Source organism: Doryrhamphus excisus, chromosome 9 (assembly GCF_030265055.1).
Source record: "Doryrhamphus excisus isolate RoL2022-K1 chromosome 9, RoL_Dexc_1.0, whole genome shotgun sequence".
Lineage (NCBI taxonomy): Eukaryota > Metazoa > Chordata > Actinopteri > Syngnathiformes > Syngnathidae > Doryrhamphus > Doryrhamphus excisus.
The window spans coordinates 12264248-12282372 of record NC_080474.1 but is presented as its reverse complement, the minus strand read 5'-3'; the positions used below and the strand labels follow the sequence as shown (position 1 = coordinate 12282372).

The 18125-nt window shown below is 43.0% G+C and overlaps 3 protein-coding genes across 5 annotated transcripts in view; 2 read left to right on the top strand and 1 right to left on the bottom strand.

Annotated features, from left to right (window-relative positions):
• The window catches only part of cerkl (ceramide kinase-like), a 20468-nt gene extending 14176 nt beyond the window's left edge, over window positions 1-6292 (top strand). For both annotated transcript variants that reach the window (XM_058081384.1, XM_058081383.1), the window contains 2 exons: window positions 554-747; window positions 822-6292. In XM_058081384.1, the coding sequence (XP_057937367.1) occupies window positions 554-747; window positions 822-900 (273 nt within the window). In that variant the 3' untranslated portion in view covers window positions 901-6292. The remainder of the gene's footprint in view (window positions 1-553; window positions 748-821) is intronic.
• Window positions 2685-18125, bottom strand: itga4 (integrin alpha 4). Of its 2 annotated transcripts, none has more exons than XM_058081379.1 (29): window positions 17903-18125; window positions 16350-16532; window positions 16079-16200; window positions 14748-14857; window positions 14439-14571; window positions 13952-14019; window positions 13707-13839; window positions 12651-12736; window positions 12501-12563; window positions 12249-12389; window positions 12043-12151; window positions 11288-11382; window positions 11117-11207; window positions 11010-11055; window positions 10765-10919; window positions 10543-10697; window positions 10319-10471; window positions 9456-9481; window positions 6503-6644; window positions 6317-6418; window positions 6152-6228; window positions 5931-6020; window positions 4899-4986; window positions 4691-4798; window positions 4452-4577; window positions 4155-4280; window positions 3866-3964; window positions 3551-3670; window positions 2685-3488 (listed from the first exon to the last, which is right to left on the bottom strand). In XM_058081379.1, the coding sequence occupies exons 2-29, from the start codon at window positions 16517-16519 to the stop codon at window positions 3381-3383; spliced, it is 3042 nt and encodes a 1013-aa protein (XP_057937362.1). In that variant the 5' UTR covers window positions 16520-16532; window positions 17903-18125; the 3' UTR covers window positions 2685-3380. The 2 variants fall into 2 exon arrangements, with proteins under 2 accessions (XP_057937362.1, XP_057937361.1); XM_058081378.1 differs by having other exon boundaries at window positions 2686-3488; window positions 9456-9532; window positions 17903-18124.
• dnajc10 (DnaJ (Hsp40) homolog, subfamily C, member 10) overlaps window positions 6325-18125 on the top strand; it is a 35834-nt gene continuing 24033 nt past the window's right edge. The window contains exon 1 of the mRNA XM_058081380.1: window positions 6325-9334. The gene's annotated coding sequence lies outside the window, so the exon portion shown is untranslated. The remainder of the gene's footprint in view (window positions 9335-18125) is intronic.

Genomic DNA, 18125 nt, shown 5'->3' with positions numbered 1-18125 from the left:
TAACCTGGTCTTCTTTAAGTAGCTATAGAATCCGCTGGGGACCAGATTAGCCTTGTTTTGGTTGGCAGGGCCCACGAGGCCGCACACTAACCCACTTTCTAAATATACGGTCTATGTGGAGTAAACTGTTTACTCGTTGACCCACATCCTCCTTCCTGGCCTTGCCGACACGCTACTCATGAAGAGTGCATTCTGTGTGGAAGTCACCTGGACTGGACTGGACTGTACAGAGTACCAAAACCTGCATCCAGTATTTCACACACAAGACATGTAACTTAAAAATTGCTTATAAATTACTCTAGTATGTTTTGTTTAAAAAAAAATCAAGATTCTTCTTGATTCAGTTTGGATTTACAATTTGTGGAGAAGTGTGAAACGTGTGATGGTCTTTGCTGCCCCCTGTTGGAGTTTTGTATTGTCACAGGGAATTAAAAAGGAAGTGGCTGCTGCTCATGCTTAACCAGCTTCAACTTCAAGGACACACACAAAAACAAGATGTACTCACTTGATGATTCCCAGCACACATTGATACACCACTATTGTGTCTCTGCAGTTCAACTCCTCCTTTGTGGAGACACATGCCGTGTCAGCAGTTAGGCTTTGTCCCCGGACAGTGATTGGCTGCTCCGAAGAAGAGAGTGAGGATGACTCCAGGATGACGGCCATCATCCAATCAGAAACCGCCACCGTCTTCCCCTGGAACATCGATGGAGAGCTGGTGGAGATCCCCAATGAAGTACTCATCAGGTACAAACCATTCATAATTTCACAATGTGTTGCCTTTAATGACATCAGGTTTGTTTGGTTGGTGGTACATTTAGGGTGCATCCTGGACTCATCACCTTGTATGGAGAGGAGGTGCCGGAGGCAGAGTCCAATGTGTCCTGCAGCTGCATCTGAACAAAGCAGAGGGCGCACCCTAACCTCCTTAAGACCGGTTTCTATGGTGACCATATACTTTTAAAGCAGCTTTGACCTCCTTTTTGTACATTTTGCATGTTTGCATTTTAGCATTTTAGCAAGCACATTTACTCAGGCTTATTGTTGTGACTTATTGTTGTTTCTATCACATGTTTGACTTCATCTTCTGTATCAGGGCTGTCTAGAGAGTAATACATTATTAATGCTCTATTACACTAATTTGCATTGTTATTAGGGATGCACTGATCAATATTGGCTTTCAATGCCAATCACAACAGCCAATCACCTCTGGCTAGTACTATTGCAGCATACAGCCTATAGCGAGCTTCCCCTGCCCACTTTCCTTCACATCATGCAGGTGTGCCAAACCTAAAAAACAAACATGTCTGCAGTGTGGAACTTACCTGCCGATTGTGAGAGTTATACACATGTTGCACCCTGCAAAACATGCCAGAAAACCCACGTACACACAGGGAGAACATGCAAACTCCCCACAGAGATGCCCAGGTCTCCTAGCTGTGTGGCCTGCACGCTAACCACTCGGACACCATGCGGCCCGTTTCTCATTTACCAAGAAAAATCACTGCTATAGAGCGTGCTCAGCTGTTCCCCGATATTCTCAGCGAAAACGGGTACATGCAACGTGTTGGAATATAAACAAAGGTTTACAATGTACAAACATTTTTGAACTGTGCAAAACAACACATTGAACGTCTGTAACGTGTAGAACAGGCTGTGAATTTCCCAAACAGTATTTGTAAAAATCACAGCAGATGGAACACATTGTAGGTTATTTATGAATAAAGACATGGTTTATGAATAAAGATGATTTAACATTAGATATTAAGCTGGACAATTTGTGAAATACTGTATTTCACAACCTGAGTACACTCCTCAATAATTTGAGGTGTGTAATATTTACATCTTTCCAAGGGAGAATGCTAAAAATGAAGCTTTGATACATTTTAGAGTAGCGATTCTCAACTGTTGTGTCGCGTACGAGTCCCACACAACACACTCTGTCAGTGTGTTGTGGGTACTTTGCTTTTCTTCTGAAGCGGGGTGTGGTCTGTTAATAGGCCTATAGGTGGCGACAATGCTCCGTACTGTAAGACCATTTAAAACTCGTTTGCTACTTGATGTTTGCTAGTACTGCACTGTACTACTGTTGCAAAGATGTTGATTAGTCCTGTATCTTGCTGAGTCTTAGAAAATTTGCCTGCAAGTATTTTATGCTTATATATTAGCTGCTGAAATGGAATGCCCATCTTGGTTATCTATTCAATGTCATATTTAGAGCTGTTCAAAATCCCCCTGTAAAAGTGCTATTGCTAATTGCCAGCCCGTACATTCATTCATTTTCTACCGCTGTACACCCTGGATTGGTAGCCAGCCAATCGCAGCCAGCCCGTACATGTTTTTTTTTTAAAGTTTATTTTAATTTTATTTTTATTTGTTTACATGTTTTATTAAACATGTTTTGTGCTGCATGGTTGACGAGTGGTTAGCATGCAGTTTGTTTATTAAGCATGTTTTGCGCTGCTAATGTCACAATAAGGGGTGATGTCCCACAGCCAAAACCACTCAAGAACCACTGCTTTAGAACAGTCAGCATACAGCTGGTGCAGAAAGTGCCATTTCTGCATATTAATGCCTGTGTTTGCATTGTTGGTCATCTTCACGTTTTTCTTTTCATTTTTTATCATGTATCACCTTACAGGAATACAGGTGTACTTTGCTGGCTGAATAACATATTGTGTGCCGTGTTGGTAAGATGCTTAAATAGAAATGACATCACTTTATTAGACTATCAGTGCAGAACAAGTTGACGTGAACAAACATATCCAGGCTCAAACCTTTAGTGTGAAATATAACAGAAAGTAACATTGGCGCTCTACGCTTCTTTGAATCACTTAGTGAAACATTTAAATAAGGAAAGGACAAGAAGGCAGCTAGTTTTAGCGTGAAAGATAACATGAAGTGTGTGAAAAACTCAAAAAAACAAAATATCAACATAAATGTTGTGTTCACTGACAACAACACTGTACAGCATCTTCCAGTGGTCATGTGACTTCCTCTACAGGTCAGTGTGTCAAAGGTTGTATACAGGAAGTGCTGTACTCCAAGCAGGAAGTGTCTCTCAGCAGGTGATTGAAAACTTGGCTGCCATCCTCTGAGGTCAAAAAGGTGCCCTGAAAGTCAGGGATTCTGAAAGCCGAGGCCTTCTGATTGGTCCATCCTTTTCTTTCTGCCTCTCAGCGCTGTTCAAGTAACACAGCGATGAAGAAGGTCAGAGGTTGTTTAGGGTTGAAACCACCTGACTGTGTGAGGATGCGTTTCATTGACCACTGACGTCAGCACTTCCTGCGCTTTTGAACGAATTAGCTGGCAGTGTCAGTCCGTCTGGCCTTGAAATAAATGTCAGTCAAACCAACAAAGCCATCTTGAGGCGGTGTCCGTTAGGAAGTGCTCTCCCTGTGGTTCCGTTTGGGAACGTAGTCCCAGCTGTCCCTCTTGAATTCCTCCTCCTCCTTCTTCTTCTGCAAGTCCCTCTTGAAGAAACCAGCCTGCAGGATAATATTATTGTTATTGTTTTTGGACATATTTCTAACAATATAGTAACGTTTACCTTCCACAAGCACCAGATGAGCGCGGCCAAGATCATCAGACCCAGGACTAAACTGACCACGATGATGAAGATTTTGACGGGTGTGGAAGGTTTCTGGGTGAAGTGAGCCTCCACCAGAGCCTGCAGCAGTGAAGCCCATTGCAATATGGTGTCATTACATGGTTCTTCCAGCAAGATGTGCTAACCAGTTATGGCATAGACTACATTTCCCATGAGGCACCTTTTGTGATTCCTCACAGATTGGTTGCTCCCATCAATCAGTCAAGCCAATAGAAACGCATGTTTATGCATATATGATCGGTGGCATGTGCTTACATGTGCTACAGGTCGTTCCTGCTTGAGAACGGTGTGAAGGTCATTCTTGGGTGATGATATCACGGCTGTACTCTCCAATTTCACGACACTGTGGCGACCCTGATAGACAAACTTGACTTATCAGTGGCTTGACTCAGTATCAGTGTTGGCCACATCTTATGACACCTGCCCCAGCCACACATCCGCTTGATGTGTAACTTCCCTTGTCAGGCGTCATTTTTTGGGTTATGCATATTAGCATGGTTTCTTATCTGAACAAAGGTGTCAGGACATCATGATGTTTACTTACGGGTGCTTGGAGAAGAACGTCAGGGTTCAGTCTGACCTCCAGGTGGATGGTGGCGTCTCGGCTGGGCTCCACGTTGCCAAGGCGACACACCAGTCGCTCGCACAGCTGGTCGTCACGGCCACAGAACTACACACACACATTCATGTTTGACTTGATATTCATATTATTAGCCATGCTAGCCGCTAATGTATGTATGTCTTATTGGGCAGTCATCGTTGTCATGTGAAAAAGTAAGAATAAGCATGTTTAGTGAGTAGACATGGATGTAGTTTGTATGTGTGTGATGTACATGTGTACCATGGTGCGCGTGGAAGTGGAAGAGAAGAAGAAAACAAGTTGTTTGATGAGGGAAGCTTGAGGGACATCGCAATCGTCGAGAACTGAGACAGTGTCGTCGCTGATGGTGCAAACACCTTGTGACGTCTGCAGAGACAACATCGAATTATTTATATAGGAAGTCACCTGATTGAGATTGCTTAGAGGGGTTGGCATGCTAAGGTGCTTAGCTGAGTGAAGGAGCGCAGTGGAGCACGTACCTGCCAGTCCACCACATGTAGCAGTCTGTGAGGATAGGGAATCAACAGCTTTGGCAGAGAGATGTCCACTACTGTGTCCACTGATCTGCTGACACCTGAGTTTAACACCTTCACACACACACAATAGAATACGTATGGAGAGAGTGATGTGCAGACAAGACCGTGGAAGTAGCGTATGGATGAATAAGAGAATGTGTGTGAGTTTTACCTTGTAAGTGTAGTTAAATATTTGGTTGTAACAGTCAACATGGGTTGTGTCTTCATCTCCAAACAGGAAGGAGGTGGGAGTCACAAAACTATAAAAACACATTAGTAATGACGTCATCACTATGATGTCACAACAGTATATGTAGATTTTTATCCGATCCAACATTATAATTATAATAATATGTACACTACATAAAATAAACTGGAGTCCACAACCTCGTATATGCAGTCTATGGAGGTGCGGTAAGATGACGCAGGTACACATACACAACGTGCAGACTTTAAAAGTTTTAAAAGAAAACCTTTGGGGAATTTTGCCCATCATCCGCCATCCTTATGTGAAAGATGTACACATGTCTTTCCCTTTTCTGTGCGTTCCAAAAACAGGCAAACAGTTAGCACGAGACAGCTAACAATGTACTTAATGGGATGCACCTATTCTGCTTCAAGCCCTCAAAAAAACACATTTAAACCAGAGAGGGCGAGGGTTAAGCCAAAGATGTCATCAAGTGGCCAACTGATGCGAAGAAGCACATAACGGATTTGAAATTTTGGGGTCAATATCTGATGAAAAACTAACTGTAAGGTCCTGTGAGGTTGTACTGAAAAGAGGAAATATACAGTCATAGAAAAAAATATTAGACTAGCCTTGTTTCTTCAATTTATTGTTAATTTTAATGGCTGATACCACTATAAGTATGTTACCTGAAGAATACAATGAACACGACAACATGTAATATAATGTAAAGCTCAGTACAATGCCACAGCTATTGATGTACAGTAGGCACGTAAGTGATTTTGGTTACTATCAAGGAAACCATGGAAATGGCTAGATATACTCTCTTAAATTACCGTACACTCTTACAAGCTATTTTCTTGTCATTATATTTGTAAACCAAACGTATCTTTAGTTGTTCCAGGCATTAACATGGACAAATAAATTGAAGAAACAAGGCTGGTCAAATTATTTTTTTCCATGTAAACATATGTAGTATGTATGTATGTATGTATGAATGTAAACGCAATGTGTTACCCGTGAATGTTGATGTCGACGCCATATTTGAGAGGAAGTACCAGGCTCACTGCGTTGTCATGGAGATACTCCATATTCTCGACATTGTCACTGGGGGTCAACACAACAAAACTTTCAATCTTCTTGCAATTATAACAAATTATAGAAAATAAAACATAAACTAATCTGATTCTCAATGGCATGCATACTGTAGTACATTACATTAAAAAAGGTTTCGGCACCTGCTGGCGTTGGCGTGAATGATGATGTCACCAGGTGTGGCGTTCTGGTTGACGTCCAAGAGGAAGCTAATGTTCACCTACAAGATCAAATAGAATGTTTTTTTTACATTTGACAATAATGTCAGTAAAAGAGGAACTATGTGTTGTTTGTGTGTGTCTTCCTACTAGGGAGTGAGACACGAGGATGAGGCTGGAGATGCCACAGTCCACTTCCACTGTTGTGCTGTTCACTTCTTGTGTGACGTCACACCTCACCACCTTGTCTTCCTGCACAAAAACACATGATTGACAGCTGCAGCATGGGGCGTGTTACATTCAAACCAATCAGCGGCGATGTCACGGTTCACTCACGTTATGCAGCACCTTGATGTAGTGAATGTCGTCTGGGAAACGCAGCATGAGGCGAGGCAGAAAGGCGTCGTCTCCCGCGACAACCAGTGACGTGTTCAACATGAAGGAGCGTCCAGAACCCAAAGCAAAGTACTGATGCTGTCTGAACACACACACAACCACAATCATTGACTCACAGTGGCTGTACAGTCATCTCTCGTTTATCACAGTTAATTGGTAGACTGTGATAAGTGAATTTCCACAAAATAGGATTCAATATTAATTAATTGAATGACAATTAATTAATTTAATATTTTCATAGTTAGAGCATAGAAAACATTGTAAATATGTTTTTTATAACCATTATTAGGGGCGGCACCAGGGTCGAGTGGTTAGCGCGCAGGAGACAGCTAGGAGACCAGGGTTAAATTCCACCCTCGGCCATCTCTGTGTGGAGTTTGCATGTTCTCCCCGTGCATGCGTGGGTTTTCTCCGGGTACTCCGGTTTCCTCCCACATTCCAAAAACATGTTAGGTTAATTGGCGACTCCAAATTGTCCATAGGTATGAATGTGAGTGTGAATGGTTGTTTGTCTATATGTGCCCTGTGATTGGCTGGCCACCAGTCCAGGGTGTACCCCGCCTCTCGCCCAAAGACAGCTGGGATAGGCTCCAGCACCCCCGCGACCCTTGTGAGGAAAAAGCGGTAGAAAATGAATGAATGAAATGAATGAATAACCATTATTAGAGCCCCGCAGACATGAAATAACACCCCATCATCACCTCTACAGTTGTATTCCCTAATATAGTAGACATAGTAATCGAAAATAAGCCATCTTAGACATCAATAAGATAAGATGGACTCATTTGTTAGCACTTACAGCATACGTTCTGATATCTATTGTGTCATCATTGTAATATTACTGACACATAAAGACTAGTGTAGAATGCTGCTGTACTGCTGCTGTTTGTGGTTAAGATTTACAATGCACTTCAGTCACATAATTAACAAGCTGAGAACACATGAACATTAACACAGGAGCTGCTGTCAGCTACTCTCTACTAGCAGTCAACGCTATCTAGCTGACGTCACGCAGGCCACTTCCTAGGCCCCGCTTTTTAGCGCACATAAATCACAGATATGCTTGAAAATGCTTAACATAGGCCATGAATATAAACAATGTGCTTAAATGTGCATTGTTTAAAACAAATTATAGAACATATTCAATCATGAAACAGCGATCATTTATTAATACATTTTTTAAAGGGGACCTATAAATGACCCATAAATGTAGTTAGAATGTTGTATTCTCCTGTTATACGTTGCCAAAGTTTCAGATAATGAGGTTTGTGCATTTGGAAGTGAGCCCTGAAAGAAGTTTGGGATGGCTCAAAACGCTCTGTTTCAAAAAGCGTGGTAAAACAGGCCCTTTTGTGATGTCACAGAGGAGTGGACTTCTTTATATGGTTGTGTAAACCAGATAAGCTCTCTGCCTGATTACATAAGCTCTGCTACTGTGTTTATGAAACAAGCTCAGGCAGAAGTTATTGTATTTGGTGATTCTCAGCAGCATCAAGAGAAAAATATTTTAATATGTCAACAGGGACTGGCTGATTCACACAAGACTGTTTTTGTGAACATGAATGTGAAATATCCGCCAAACTGTTGCTGGAGCCAGAAGCATCGCGCTCTCCCTGGGAAAGGTGCATGAATTTCAGACACGCCGCCCACACATCTGGCTTCTCCTGACCTCCATCCCACCAACGGCTCTGACAAAGCGTGTCCCACAATGAGCACTATCCCTCGGGCAGGCGAGGTTGCCACATGTCCGGCTTCTTTTGAGCTCCAATGCTCCAGCGGTGCTATGTTAACCCCTCTGATTTCCTACATGGTAAGTCAGGGGTCTACAGCTGCCAGTAGCTCCTAAACACTTTTCAGTTAGCTCTCCAAATACTTTATTCATTTATTATCACATACGTACTACAGTATTAATTGGCCCTGTACCCTAGAAACCGCCCATGAATGATACGGGAAAAGGCCGAAATGATACTGTGTCAAAGCCCAGGGCAGTGATACTGATAAAATATAGAGTTTAACCATGTCCAGTATCAGCCCCCGTAGCTGTCCACTCAGAGCGCCTCTGGTATCGTGCCCGTGAAACAACCAATCAGAGAACAGCGCACGAGCGTGAACACACAGCGTTTGTTTTGCTGCCGTCTGTGCTCTGTCAACGTGAAATGGGCTCCTGGGCTTAACTTTCTAAACTCTGCGCATGTGACAGGAAATGTCACTGTAACTATAAATATTCCTAGTGCTTCTCCAGTCACCAAAAAACCCAAACTTGATTAATGGAACTTTAATTGTCAGACATTGATAAGATAAGACTGTTGATAAAATATTATTGTTGAAATATTTTTGCAATTATTGTGTTTACACTGTTTAGATATAATACATGTAATAAACTGAACATTTTCTGGAAACAAAATGGTCTTTTGATTAAATAGTACGTGATAATAAGCTCATGATTAAATAGTATGTGATAATAAGATCATCACATGGTTTGACTGGTATCAGGCCCAGTATCATATAATTATCAACCCTATACCCACTAAAGTGGGGTTCCTTCATAGTTAGGAAGCACTTTGGGCTTGTGAACAATCCCAGTGGGGTGGGCGTGCCTGGAGGCGGGCCATAGGTGGAATAAATTAAAACAGACCGTTTTGGCGGGAAGCACAAATCCAAGGAAATACAACTCAATACAAAGGGTGGAAAAATTTGCATAATAGGTCCCCTTTAAAAACCTGATCAAGTGAGGGAGCGATGTTCAATCAACTGACTGACTAGCAAGCCTATGTAAGTACATTGAATGGCTGTTGTTTTGCTGGTGTTTATTTGTTTGAGGTGCGGCAAAATCCATTTTTATGACAATAATATAGTGAAAAAATAAGTTGTAGTGAGTGGCATGTTTTCTTACTGCGGTAGCACCAGTCTCGCTGACAGCTTGAGGTCCGTAGAGCAGTTGAGCAGGAAGCAGGAACGAGCAAAGTGCGTCTGCCACACACACACACACACACACAAGGCACAGAGATGACCTCGTGGTCACATGTGACCGCTGTCGTTGACAAGTAACACAATCAATAACACAATCATACTTCCTGTTTCGCCCTGACGACCTGTGACAGCGCTTGTGAGCTAAGGAAGTCATTCTCAACATGGTTGAAGGCCCACTAATAATAGCATTAACTGGTAACTACTTTTTGGTAGGCGTAACTGTTAAATGTTACAACAAGCAGGTAAGTGCTTGATGTTAGCAGTAACTGGCTACATTGCATATTTATTATGTAATGTGACTGGTTGATTTTACTAACTACTTCATAACTATTACACGTTAGCATTGGTTGATGTTAGCAATAGCTTGTAATGTTCAATGTTAGCTTTCGCTGGTTAATGCTTGAGGTCAGTAAAAGTTTGTAATGTTTAATGCTAGCATGAGCTGGTAACTGATTGATGTTCACCTAGCTTGTAATGTTTGATGTTTGCAATTTGAGTTAGCAATAACTTGTAATGAATGTGACTAAAAGCTGGTAACTGCTTAAAATTGGCACTGTGGATTCACACTAGTTAGTAACTATTTACTTTTAGCATTAGTTATCAGTAGCTTGCAATGTTGGCACTAGCAGTTAACCTTTTCATGTTGGCCGTTTGAGTTAGCACTAGCTGGTAACAGCTTGAAGTTCGTAGTAACAGGTAGTTAACAGCAGCTTGAGATCTTTAATGTTAGCACTAGTTGGTAACTAGTTGATGTGAGTCGTTTGAGTTAGCACTGGCTAGCCCCACCTGGTTGGTTACGGTGTTGTAATGCCCTGCCCCTCTCTTCAGGATGGGTTTCAATGGGGGGAAGAGTTTGGACGTTGGCTTGTTTGTGTTTGTTTCTCTGAGGCTGTAAGAAACCTCAAATTGAAGCGGCGTGAAGATGTCCCTCACATCTTTCTGTGACAACAAAGACAACGCTGTTAGCATCCCCCAAACATGAAGTTAATGTTGTCCCTGTTGAACATTACCCTCTGGTAAGCCACGTGGGTCGTGCACGTGAGCTGGCTGAGTCGTGTCCGGATGCGCCCCTTTGTGCTATTGGACGAGCCGTTTCCGTGGAAATAGAAGCGGTGAGGGAAGGACGGCTTGTGGAGGAGGTCAGAGGTCAGGTTGTACTGAAGCTCTGGGACGGAAAAGACTTGTTAGCCATCTGCTGTTTGTTAGCGTCATGCTAAGCAAACTTTGCTCACCAATAGCTCCTCTGTACTGCCTGGATGTGACTCTGAAGCAGACGGTGACGTTGATGCACACTGTTGGTGTCATGTGTTCCCTGCATAATGCCACGCGCTGGTCAATGCGCTCGGGCAACGTGAGCGACGCCGCCACCTGAAGTACAGGACGTGTCCTGGAAATGCAGCGCACATGACACAGTCTTCGTCTGACCTCTTCTTCCTGCTACATCAAGACTTCCTGTCTGTTGTCTAAAGAAGTTTACCTGAGAACCACGGCCACGTCCGAGAGGAACGCCCCCACCGCCACATCTTCAACACACAAGCTTACAGTTAGCACATGTAAGACAACAATAACAACAAGTCATGTTACCTTGGTAACCGTTGTCATCGATGTCTACACCTGAGCTCAGTGACTGTCCAAACATCCTGAGGTCACGACCCAGTGAGGAGCCACTGATTCTCTGCAGACACAATGCCAGGAACATGTGTTAGCTATTAGCATTGATGCTACATGTCAAAGTGTGTAGTGTGTTGTGTGTACCTGTGACGGAGTTTGAGAGATGCCATCCTTCCTTCCATTGTAAATATAGACAGCACCTTTAAGCTCTTCCTCCTGGGGGGCGCCCACAGCCACGTCTTTGCACACACATACACACACATACACACAGTTTTGTCTTCCTCTGACTGTGAGGACACAATTCACAGCAATAAACTTCTAGAACTTGTCTTGACGTGTTGCTACGCTGTTTAACCTTTGAAATGGTGTAGCATGTAAGTAAGATAGACCCATGTAGATCTAGTTGTAGTAGATTAGAGGGCAGCTGGTCTTCATACCTTGTCATTAAGCTTTTAATGACACGTGTGTGTGTGTGAGAGTGGGCGTTGTTATCAGGAAGTAGCATTCAGCCTTGGGAAAGAGTGCGCTATCTTGCTATCTCATTAACAAACTGGAATGTGAAGGAGAAAGCAGTAGACTGCTAACATAGCATAGCATAATGTAGCATAGCCTAGCATAGCAGAAAATAGCATACAGGACTGTGGAATGCCCCAAAAGCGTACAATTTTGTTTCAGTTCACTTTGTTTTTGTTTTACTATTTCTACTTCACTACTTTTTACACTTGTATGACAGTTAAAAATGAAAAAAATGAGATTTAAAATCAAAGGATCAACTGTAGTAGCACTAATACACTAGAGTGAAACCACGGTAGCCTTAGCCTGTATTTTATCACTGTTACAATTAGTGTTAGCATCAGCTGATAGTGCTGTATCACAAGCTGGTGGTGTGTCATTTTTACCGGGGTAACCATCATCATCCAGGTCTCCCAGGTCAGCGATGGTCTCTCCGAAGCGGGCGGCATTGGCGTCACTGCCACTCAGTTGAAATTCCACTTCCACAAGCTTGGCCTTGGGCACAGGAAGTATACCAATTAGCCATCATTAGCTGTTCTGATAATGCTACATGAACAAAAATGGCAGATACTACATGTGTGTATGTGCTCACCTGTCCCTGGTTGATGTAGACGTGGACACGCCCCTCCTCTCTGCTAAGGCCTGTCGCCATGGGAGCGCCGACCAACAGATCTGACAGGCCGTCAGCGTTCAGATCCACCACACACACGCTAGCGCCAAAGTATGATCCCAGCTAGGTACACACATTAACATTAAAGTATTACTTCTGACGACTTAGGCAATGCCTCCATGGGAAGTCAAAGGGCAGCCATCTTGTTTTTGTCCTGTGTGGCGGCCATCTCACCTCTTTTCCTGCCACGTGGGTGAGCACACGCAACATGTTGCCATCCAAAGAGAATATGAACACCTGCCGATAAATACAAAAAAGGTTGAGTGTTTTTAATTTGACACTCTTTAAGGGTAAACATGTTCATTGGTTGGGGGCAGCTGATACCTTGCCCCTCTGGTTGCACTGTGGAGCTCCGCCCACCACCTCCAAGCTAGCAGCATTCAGGAAGTGACCTGCTCCCACCGAATAACCTAGAACACAACATCAAATAAAATTGTGCACATATTCCAAAGCTTCAGGGAAGTAATTGCGCTTCAGTCGTCTTTACTGTTTGAACAGGAAGATAAGTTTGTTGTGGATGAAGAGTGGAGGGAAAGCCAGCAGCTGTCTTTAACGTCAAAGTTATTGCTCAAGGTGAGACATGTTTACTTGGCTGATAATGGCTCATTGCCCCAAGTATCTGTTGACTATGTTGTTTTGTATTACTACAACTTAGAATTAGTTGTGGCGGTAGCACTAGCACGTATCTTCAGTTCATTTTAATGCCTGGTATAACTGTGTTTGAACAAATATAATGAGTATAAGAGCTGATATCTAGGCATTTCCATGGTTTTCTTGAGAAAAAACAAGTTCTTACATCAATATGGCATTGTACTGCCAAAGGATTGTTGTTGTCAGCATTATATTTGGCCAAACAAATATACCTTTAGTTGTACCAGGCATTAAAATGAACTGAAGAAACAAGGTGTAATATTTTTTTCCATGACTGTATGTATGTACTGTATACTGTGTTGTACTATAGCACATTGATGTTAAAGCTACAAAGGAACATTAAGAGTTAGCATCCCTCCCCCACACGGCTAGAGGCAGCAGAGCTAATTTTTAACTTCATGTCAACACTGGAGACAGCGATGTGGTCCAAATGTCCTTGGCTAAATCTGTTAGCACTAGAAAGAGTCTTTTAGTGAACTGTTGATACCCACAATAAAAGCGACTGAAGCTAGCAATGACTAATGTTAGCGTTATTGTGCTAGCATTAGTACAGCCTCGTTAATGACGGCTATGATTAATGAAGACCCTTCAGGCTGATTCCGTCCTATTATAATGTGAACACGCTTGTGGCAAACATCATCTGACTGTCTCCATCTTGGAAAACCTCCTGACCTTACAGCGTTCAAGACATGTGTTCTGTCCCTGAAGGCAGGACGTGCTCACACTCACCCAAATAGCTTCCAAAGCCGACAGCTGCCGAGTCGTCGTCCAAGTAGACGGACATGACGCTGCTGGATGTGTTGTACACCAAGACTGAACCCGTCCAATAAGACGTCCCTGGAGCGCCCATGATGATCAGGTCCTGTGGACAGTCCACAAATCAATAAATAAAGTCTGTGTCTGCTTTAAAAAGAATAAATTGTACAGTAGGGAGGACAAGAGGATACAAGGTTGGACAGACTTCAAACACTGACCTCTGTCAGGAAGTTGGAAATGCCGGCCTGACATGACCCATATTCCTCCCCAAACTTCCTCTGGTGGTCTGCAATACACACAGACAACATGAAGACAATGTGTGTCTCATGTGGCGTGCATTCATTCATGTTGTATAGATGACACAAAGGAATTTATGGATATTTTGCAGCCAACCTGGACATTATATGGACTACATGTGTGACAAAATAATGTAGCAATTTCATGGACAGCATGTAACAACACTGGATATGGATAACATCATAGGACAACATGAATGGACCCTGTAGACACAATGGACAAAATATGTGGATACTGTGGACAACCTGTGTGGACATATATACGTACAACATATATGGGCAATATCGGTGGACAGGACATGTGTGGACGTGTTGCGAAGGTGAAGCTAGCCTTGAAGATGCCCTCGAGTGAACCAGTCAGTAATTGTGAGGTGGCGGTGAAAAGTCAAAGGTAGTCATGAGTCTTTACCTCTGTAGCAGGGTATGATAGCCTGGGCGTGTCTCAGGTTGTTGTCATAGCGATAGCAGACGCCATTGGGCAGCTTGTTGTTCTGACTGTCTTTTTTTGAATAGTACACGTTCTTCCAGCGATGTGCACACGCCTACACACACGACAGGGTTGTTATTTAGTTAGTGGCCATCACAAGTTGTCACTAGTTCATCTCATGACTAACATAGACACACACACACACACACACACACACAGACGTGCACATGCACGCTGCCTCTTGTCAGGGTAGTAGAGATTTTTAAATGATTTTAAACATGCAGTACAAACCAGGACATGTCCTCCTCCTGCTGCGGAGTTTCCAGGCTGTCTGGACAGACTGACTCCTAACCACTGGTGGTCACTCTCTGCCTCACACGTTTTCCCACAGTGCAACACGTCTGTACACACACAAGCAGCACTTTAACACACCATTAGAGAATATAGTAGAATGTCAAGGCTAACTTCCTGCCAAATAGTAAGAAGTCACTAAACACAGACATAAAACAGACATTTTCTTACTTAGACTTAGTCTTTTGAGTTCAAAAACACACTCAAACTGAAGTATGACAAAATGCAGTGCACTAACAGTAGGCAGGTGTTGCACTCAAAATGGCAAACGTGCAGCGATAGACACTAATCACCGTCAGTAGTCACGAAGGGAACGGGATGGAATAACATTAAGCAATGGTGGCGGAAAGTAGTGAAGGGACTGAATAGGAAGTGTATGCAACGACACTAATGGATTTTGGACAGCACTACACTGTCAAAATCAGTGCACTCAGGGAATCAAGTACTCACCCATGATCCAATAACTAAGGCAAGCAAATAGGACATGCACTATTTATAATGTGGTGTCTCAAATGTAATACACTTCAATAAGTACGCTGTGTACTTAGTTTCCGAATGCACCAATTGTGACTGTGTAGTGCAGTCCCAAATCCATTACTATGCTGTGAACTGCATCTACTTGATTTAGTCACGTCACTGCCACTACATTGGCACCACATATTGATGTTGGTGTCCAACACTGCAAACTCACCATTTTGAGTCTAACAACCGGGTACTGACTGTCAAGGCTGCCCCATGACAAACAAATCCCCCTGGGCAGCTGTGGTCCAAAAAATGTGGTTGAACAAAAAATTTCAACCCCGATAGCAAAATCCTATTTTAATTCATATCTATTTTTTGGACAGGGGCCCTTGGAATTGTCTTAAGTCCCTGTCCCCCTTCATGGCACCCCTGCAGACAGAACACTGTATTTTGCTGTACTTTCCAGGTTGAACGCACTCAAAAGACTAAGTGTAAGTACAGGAGTACGCCAAAAGTACTACTACCGCTACTGCTACTCACGAACGTTCTGAGCATTGAGTCAAACAACAAACATTTTAAAAATTGTATTGTTTTTGTTTGTTAGTTAGCAAGCTTGTAATCTAATTTCATCTCCATTCTTGGACTCCTAGTGAGGATAAGGGGGAAAGAAAATGGATGGATGGATAGAATTGGCCAAAAATGAGACGAAATTCATTTGTCCAAATAAAACGTAGTACAGGCACATAGTTGTGTTGTCTCTGTGCAATGCTGAGACATAGCGATCAGGGTCAAAAGAGCTAAAAACAAACCGGCATTCATGAGCTGACAGTGACGATCATCCGTGCTGATGCTGCAGCGGTAAACTGCTCCTGGAGAGTGACTTGATGAAGAAGAAGATGATGTGTTGTCCACTGGAGCGCCCACCACCAACCTGACACACACACACACACACACACATACACATACAGTGAGACTGTCTGTCACAGAGGTCATTGGCATACTTACACCAAACAAAGTACACCTTGATGGTCTACCATAAAAAGTGGTCAACATGAAGGACAAAAAGGTTGTGATGCAGACCAGCTGTGAGTTCTGTGACGATGCAGCAGGACTGAGTATCCAAACATGGAGGACTTGACGCCATGGAACTCCAGGACATTCTCCAGATCCAAACTGTAGCCTGCAGCAGGACCCAGCAAGACCAGGATCTGAGCCAGGACCTGGACCGGCTTGATCGTTGAGGGACACATCTCAGTCGGCCAACTGCAGGACGAGCGCAGACACAATCAACAATGTCAGGAACCCAAAAGCCCTTCAACGTGGCTGAACAATTTTGCAAAGATGAGTGGGTAAAAAATTCGACCCAGCGCTGTAAGAGACTCATTGCAAGTTATCCAAAATGCTTGATTGCAGTTGTTGCTGCTAAGCATTCACATGTAAGTTTTGGATTTGTTTCCCTTAGTAATAGAACGTTGAAATAGAAAATGCATTTTCTGTTAAGTTCGGATGGCACGGCGGTTGAGTGGTTAGCGTGCAGACCTCACAGCTAGGAGACCAGGGTTCAATTCCACCCTCGGCCATCTCTGTGTGGAGTTTGCATGTTCTCCCCGTGTATGCGTGGGTTTTCTCCGGGTACTCCGGTTTCCTCCCACATTCCAAAAACATGCTAGGTTAATTGGCGACTCCAAATTGTCCATAGGTATGAATGTGAGTGTGAATGGTTGTTTGTCTATATGTGCCCTGTGATTGGCTGGCGACCAGTCCAGGGTTTACCCCACCTCTCGCCCGAAGACAGCTGGGATAGGCTCCAGCACCTCCGCGACCCTCGTGAGGAAAAAGCGGTAGAAAATGAATGAATGAATTTTCTGTTAAGTTGTGTTGCCATTGACTCATACTTAAATTAGTGTCATGATCTGAAATATTTAAGTCTGACAAACATGGAAAAATCTAAATCAGAAAGGGTGTCACACCATTGTATGTTATTGAAGTGTTTAACTTGCAGGTCACAAAATTCCAGAAAACACAAAACATTGTTTTGGGGCAAAAACTGTAGTTTTTTGAAGTACTGGTTATGGCACCATTTAGGCACCGTTTCAAAAGTACCAATTTGGCACCGGAATTTGATAATATGTACACGATACCCCAACCCAACTGACGCTACACTACATTTTACCATACCCCTCAGTGTGTAAGTTAAGTGTGTAAGTGCACAAATAGCAACACAGCCTCAGTGTACATTGTATACTATACATATACATAGAAATGTTCAATTTCAAACACAGCCCATGTTTCACCTTAAGAGCCGTCACCAGGAAGTGCAGGACTATATTTCAAAATAAAGGCAGGCGACGGTTTCCCGCTTCTCTGTAGTGACTTGAATTGATCACTAAAATTGTGTTTGTAAACTATCTGGCTACTCTTTTTAACACCGTACAACATCAACTAGACTTGAAGCATGAAGAATTTCATCAAGAACATGTACAAGTTATAGAGGTGATGAGTGAAGAGATTTTATGAAGTTTTTAAAAGTTATTAATGTACAAATGTACATTAGTAAGTAAAGAAGTAAAGTTTTTTTCATTGAGACTTGTGTCCATCCTCACACCCGAACTGCGTGTGCGTGCGCTCCTCACCGCGAGCACAGATGTTCCAGCTCGTGTTGGTTCTGCCAGATGTTTGGTCCTGACGAGGTTCTGATGGTCTTCACGGTCCAAGTATTCCGTATCCACTTGAATTGATGCCGAGATTGTGTGTGTGTGTGTATTAATGTGAGAGTCCAGGCTGTGTGTGTGTGTGTTAGTGAGGAGAAAAGTGTAAAAAGTTGAAGTCAATGAAAAGACCCTCCCTCCATGTGCG

Excerpts from the sequence above, each read along its gene's own strand:
- itga4 (XM_058081378.1), bottom strand. The coding sequence starts at position 16,519 with ATGTGTCCCTCAACGATCAAGCCGGTCCAGGTCCTGGCTCAGATCCTG. Across the intron at positions 14,572-14,747 it reads CAGGAGGAGGACATGTCCTG|GCGTGTGCACATCGCTGGAA; the intron begins GTTTGTACTGCA and ends TCGTGTGTGTAG. Across the intron at positions 6,645-9,455 it reads GCGAGACTGGTGCTACCGCA|ACAGCATCAGTACTTTGCTT; the intron begins GTAAGAAAACAT and ends GTGTGTGTTCAG.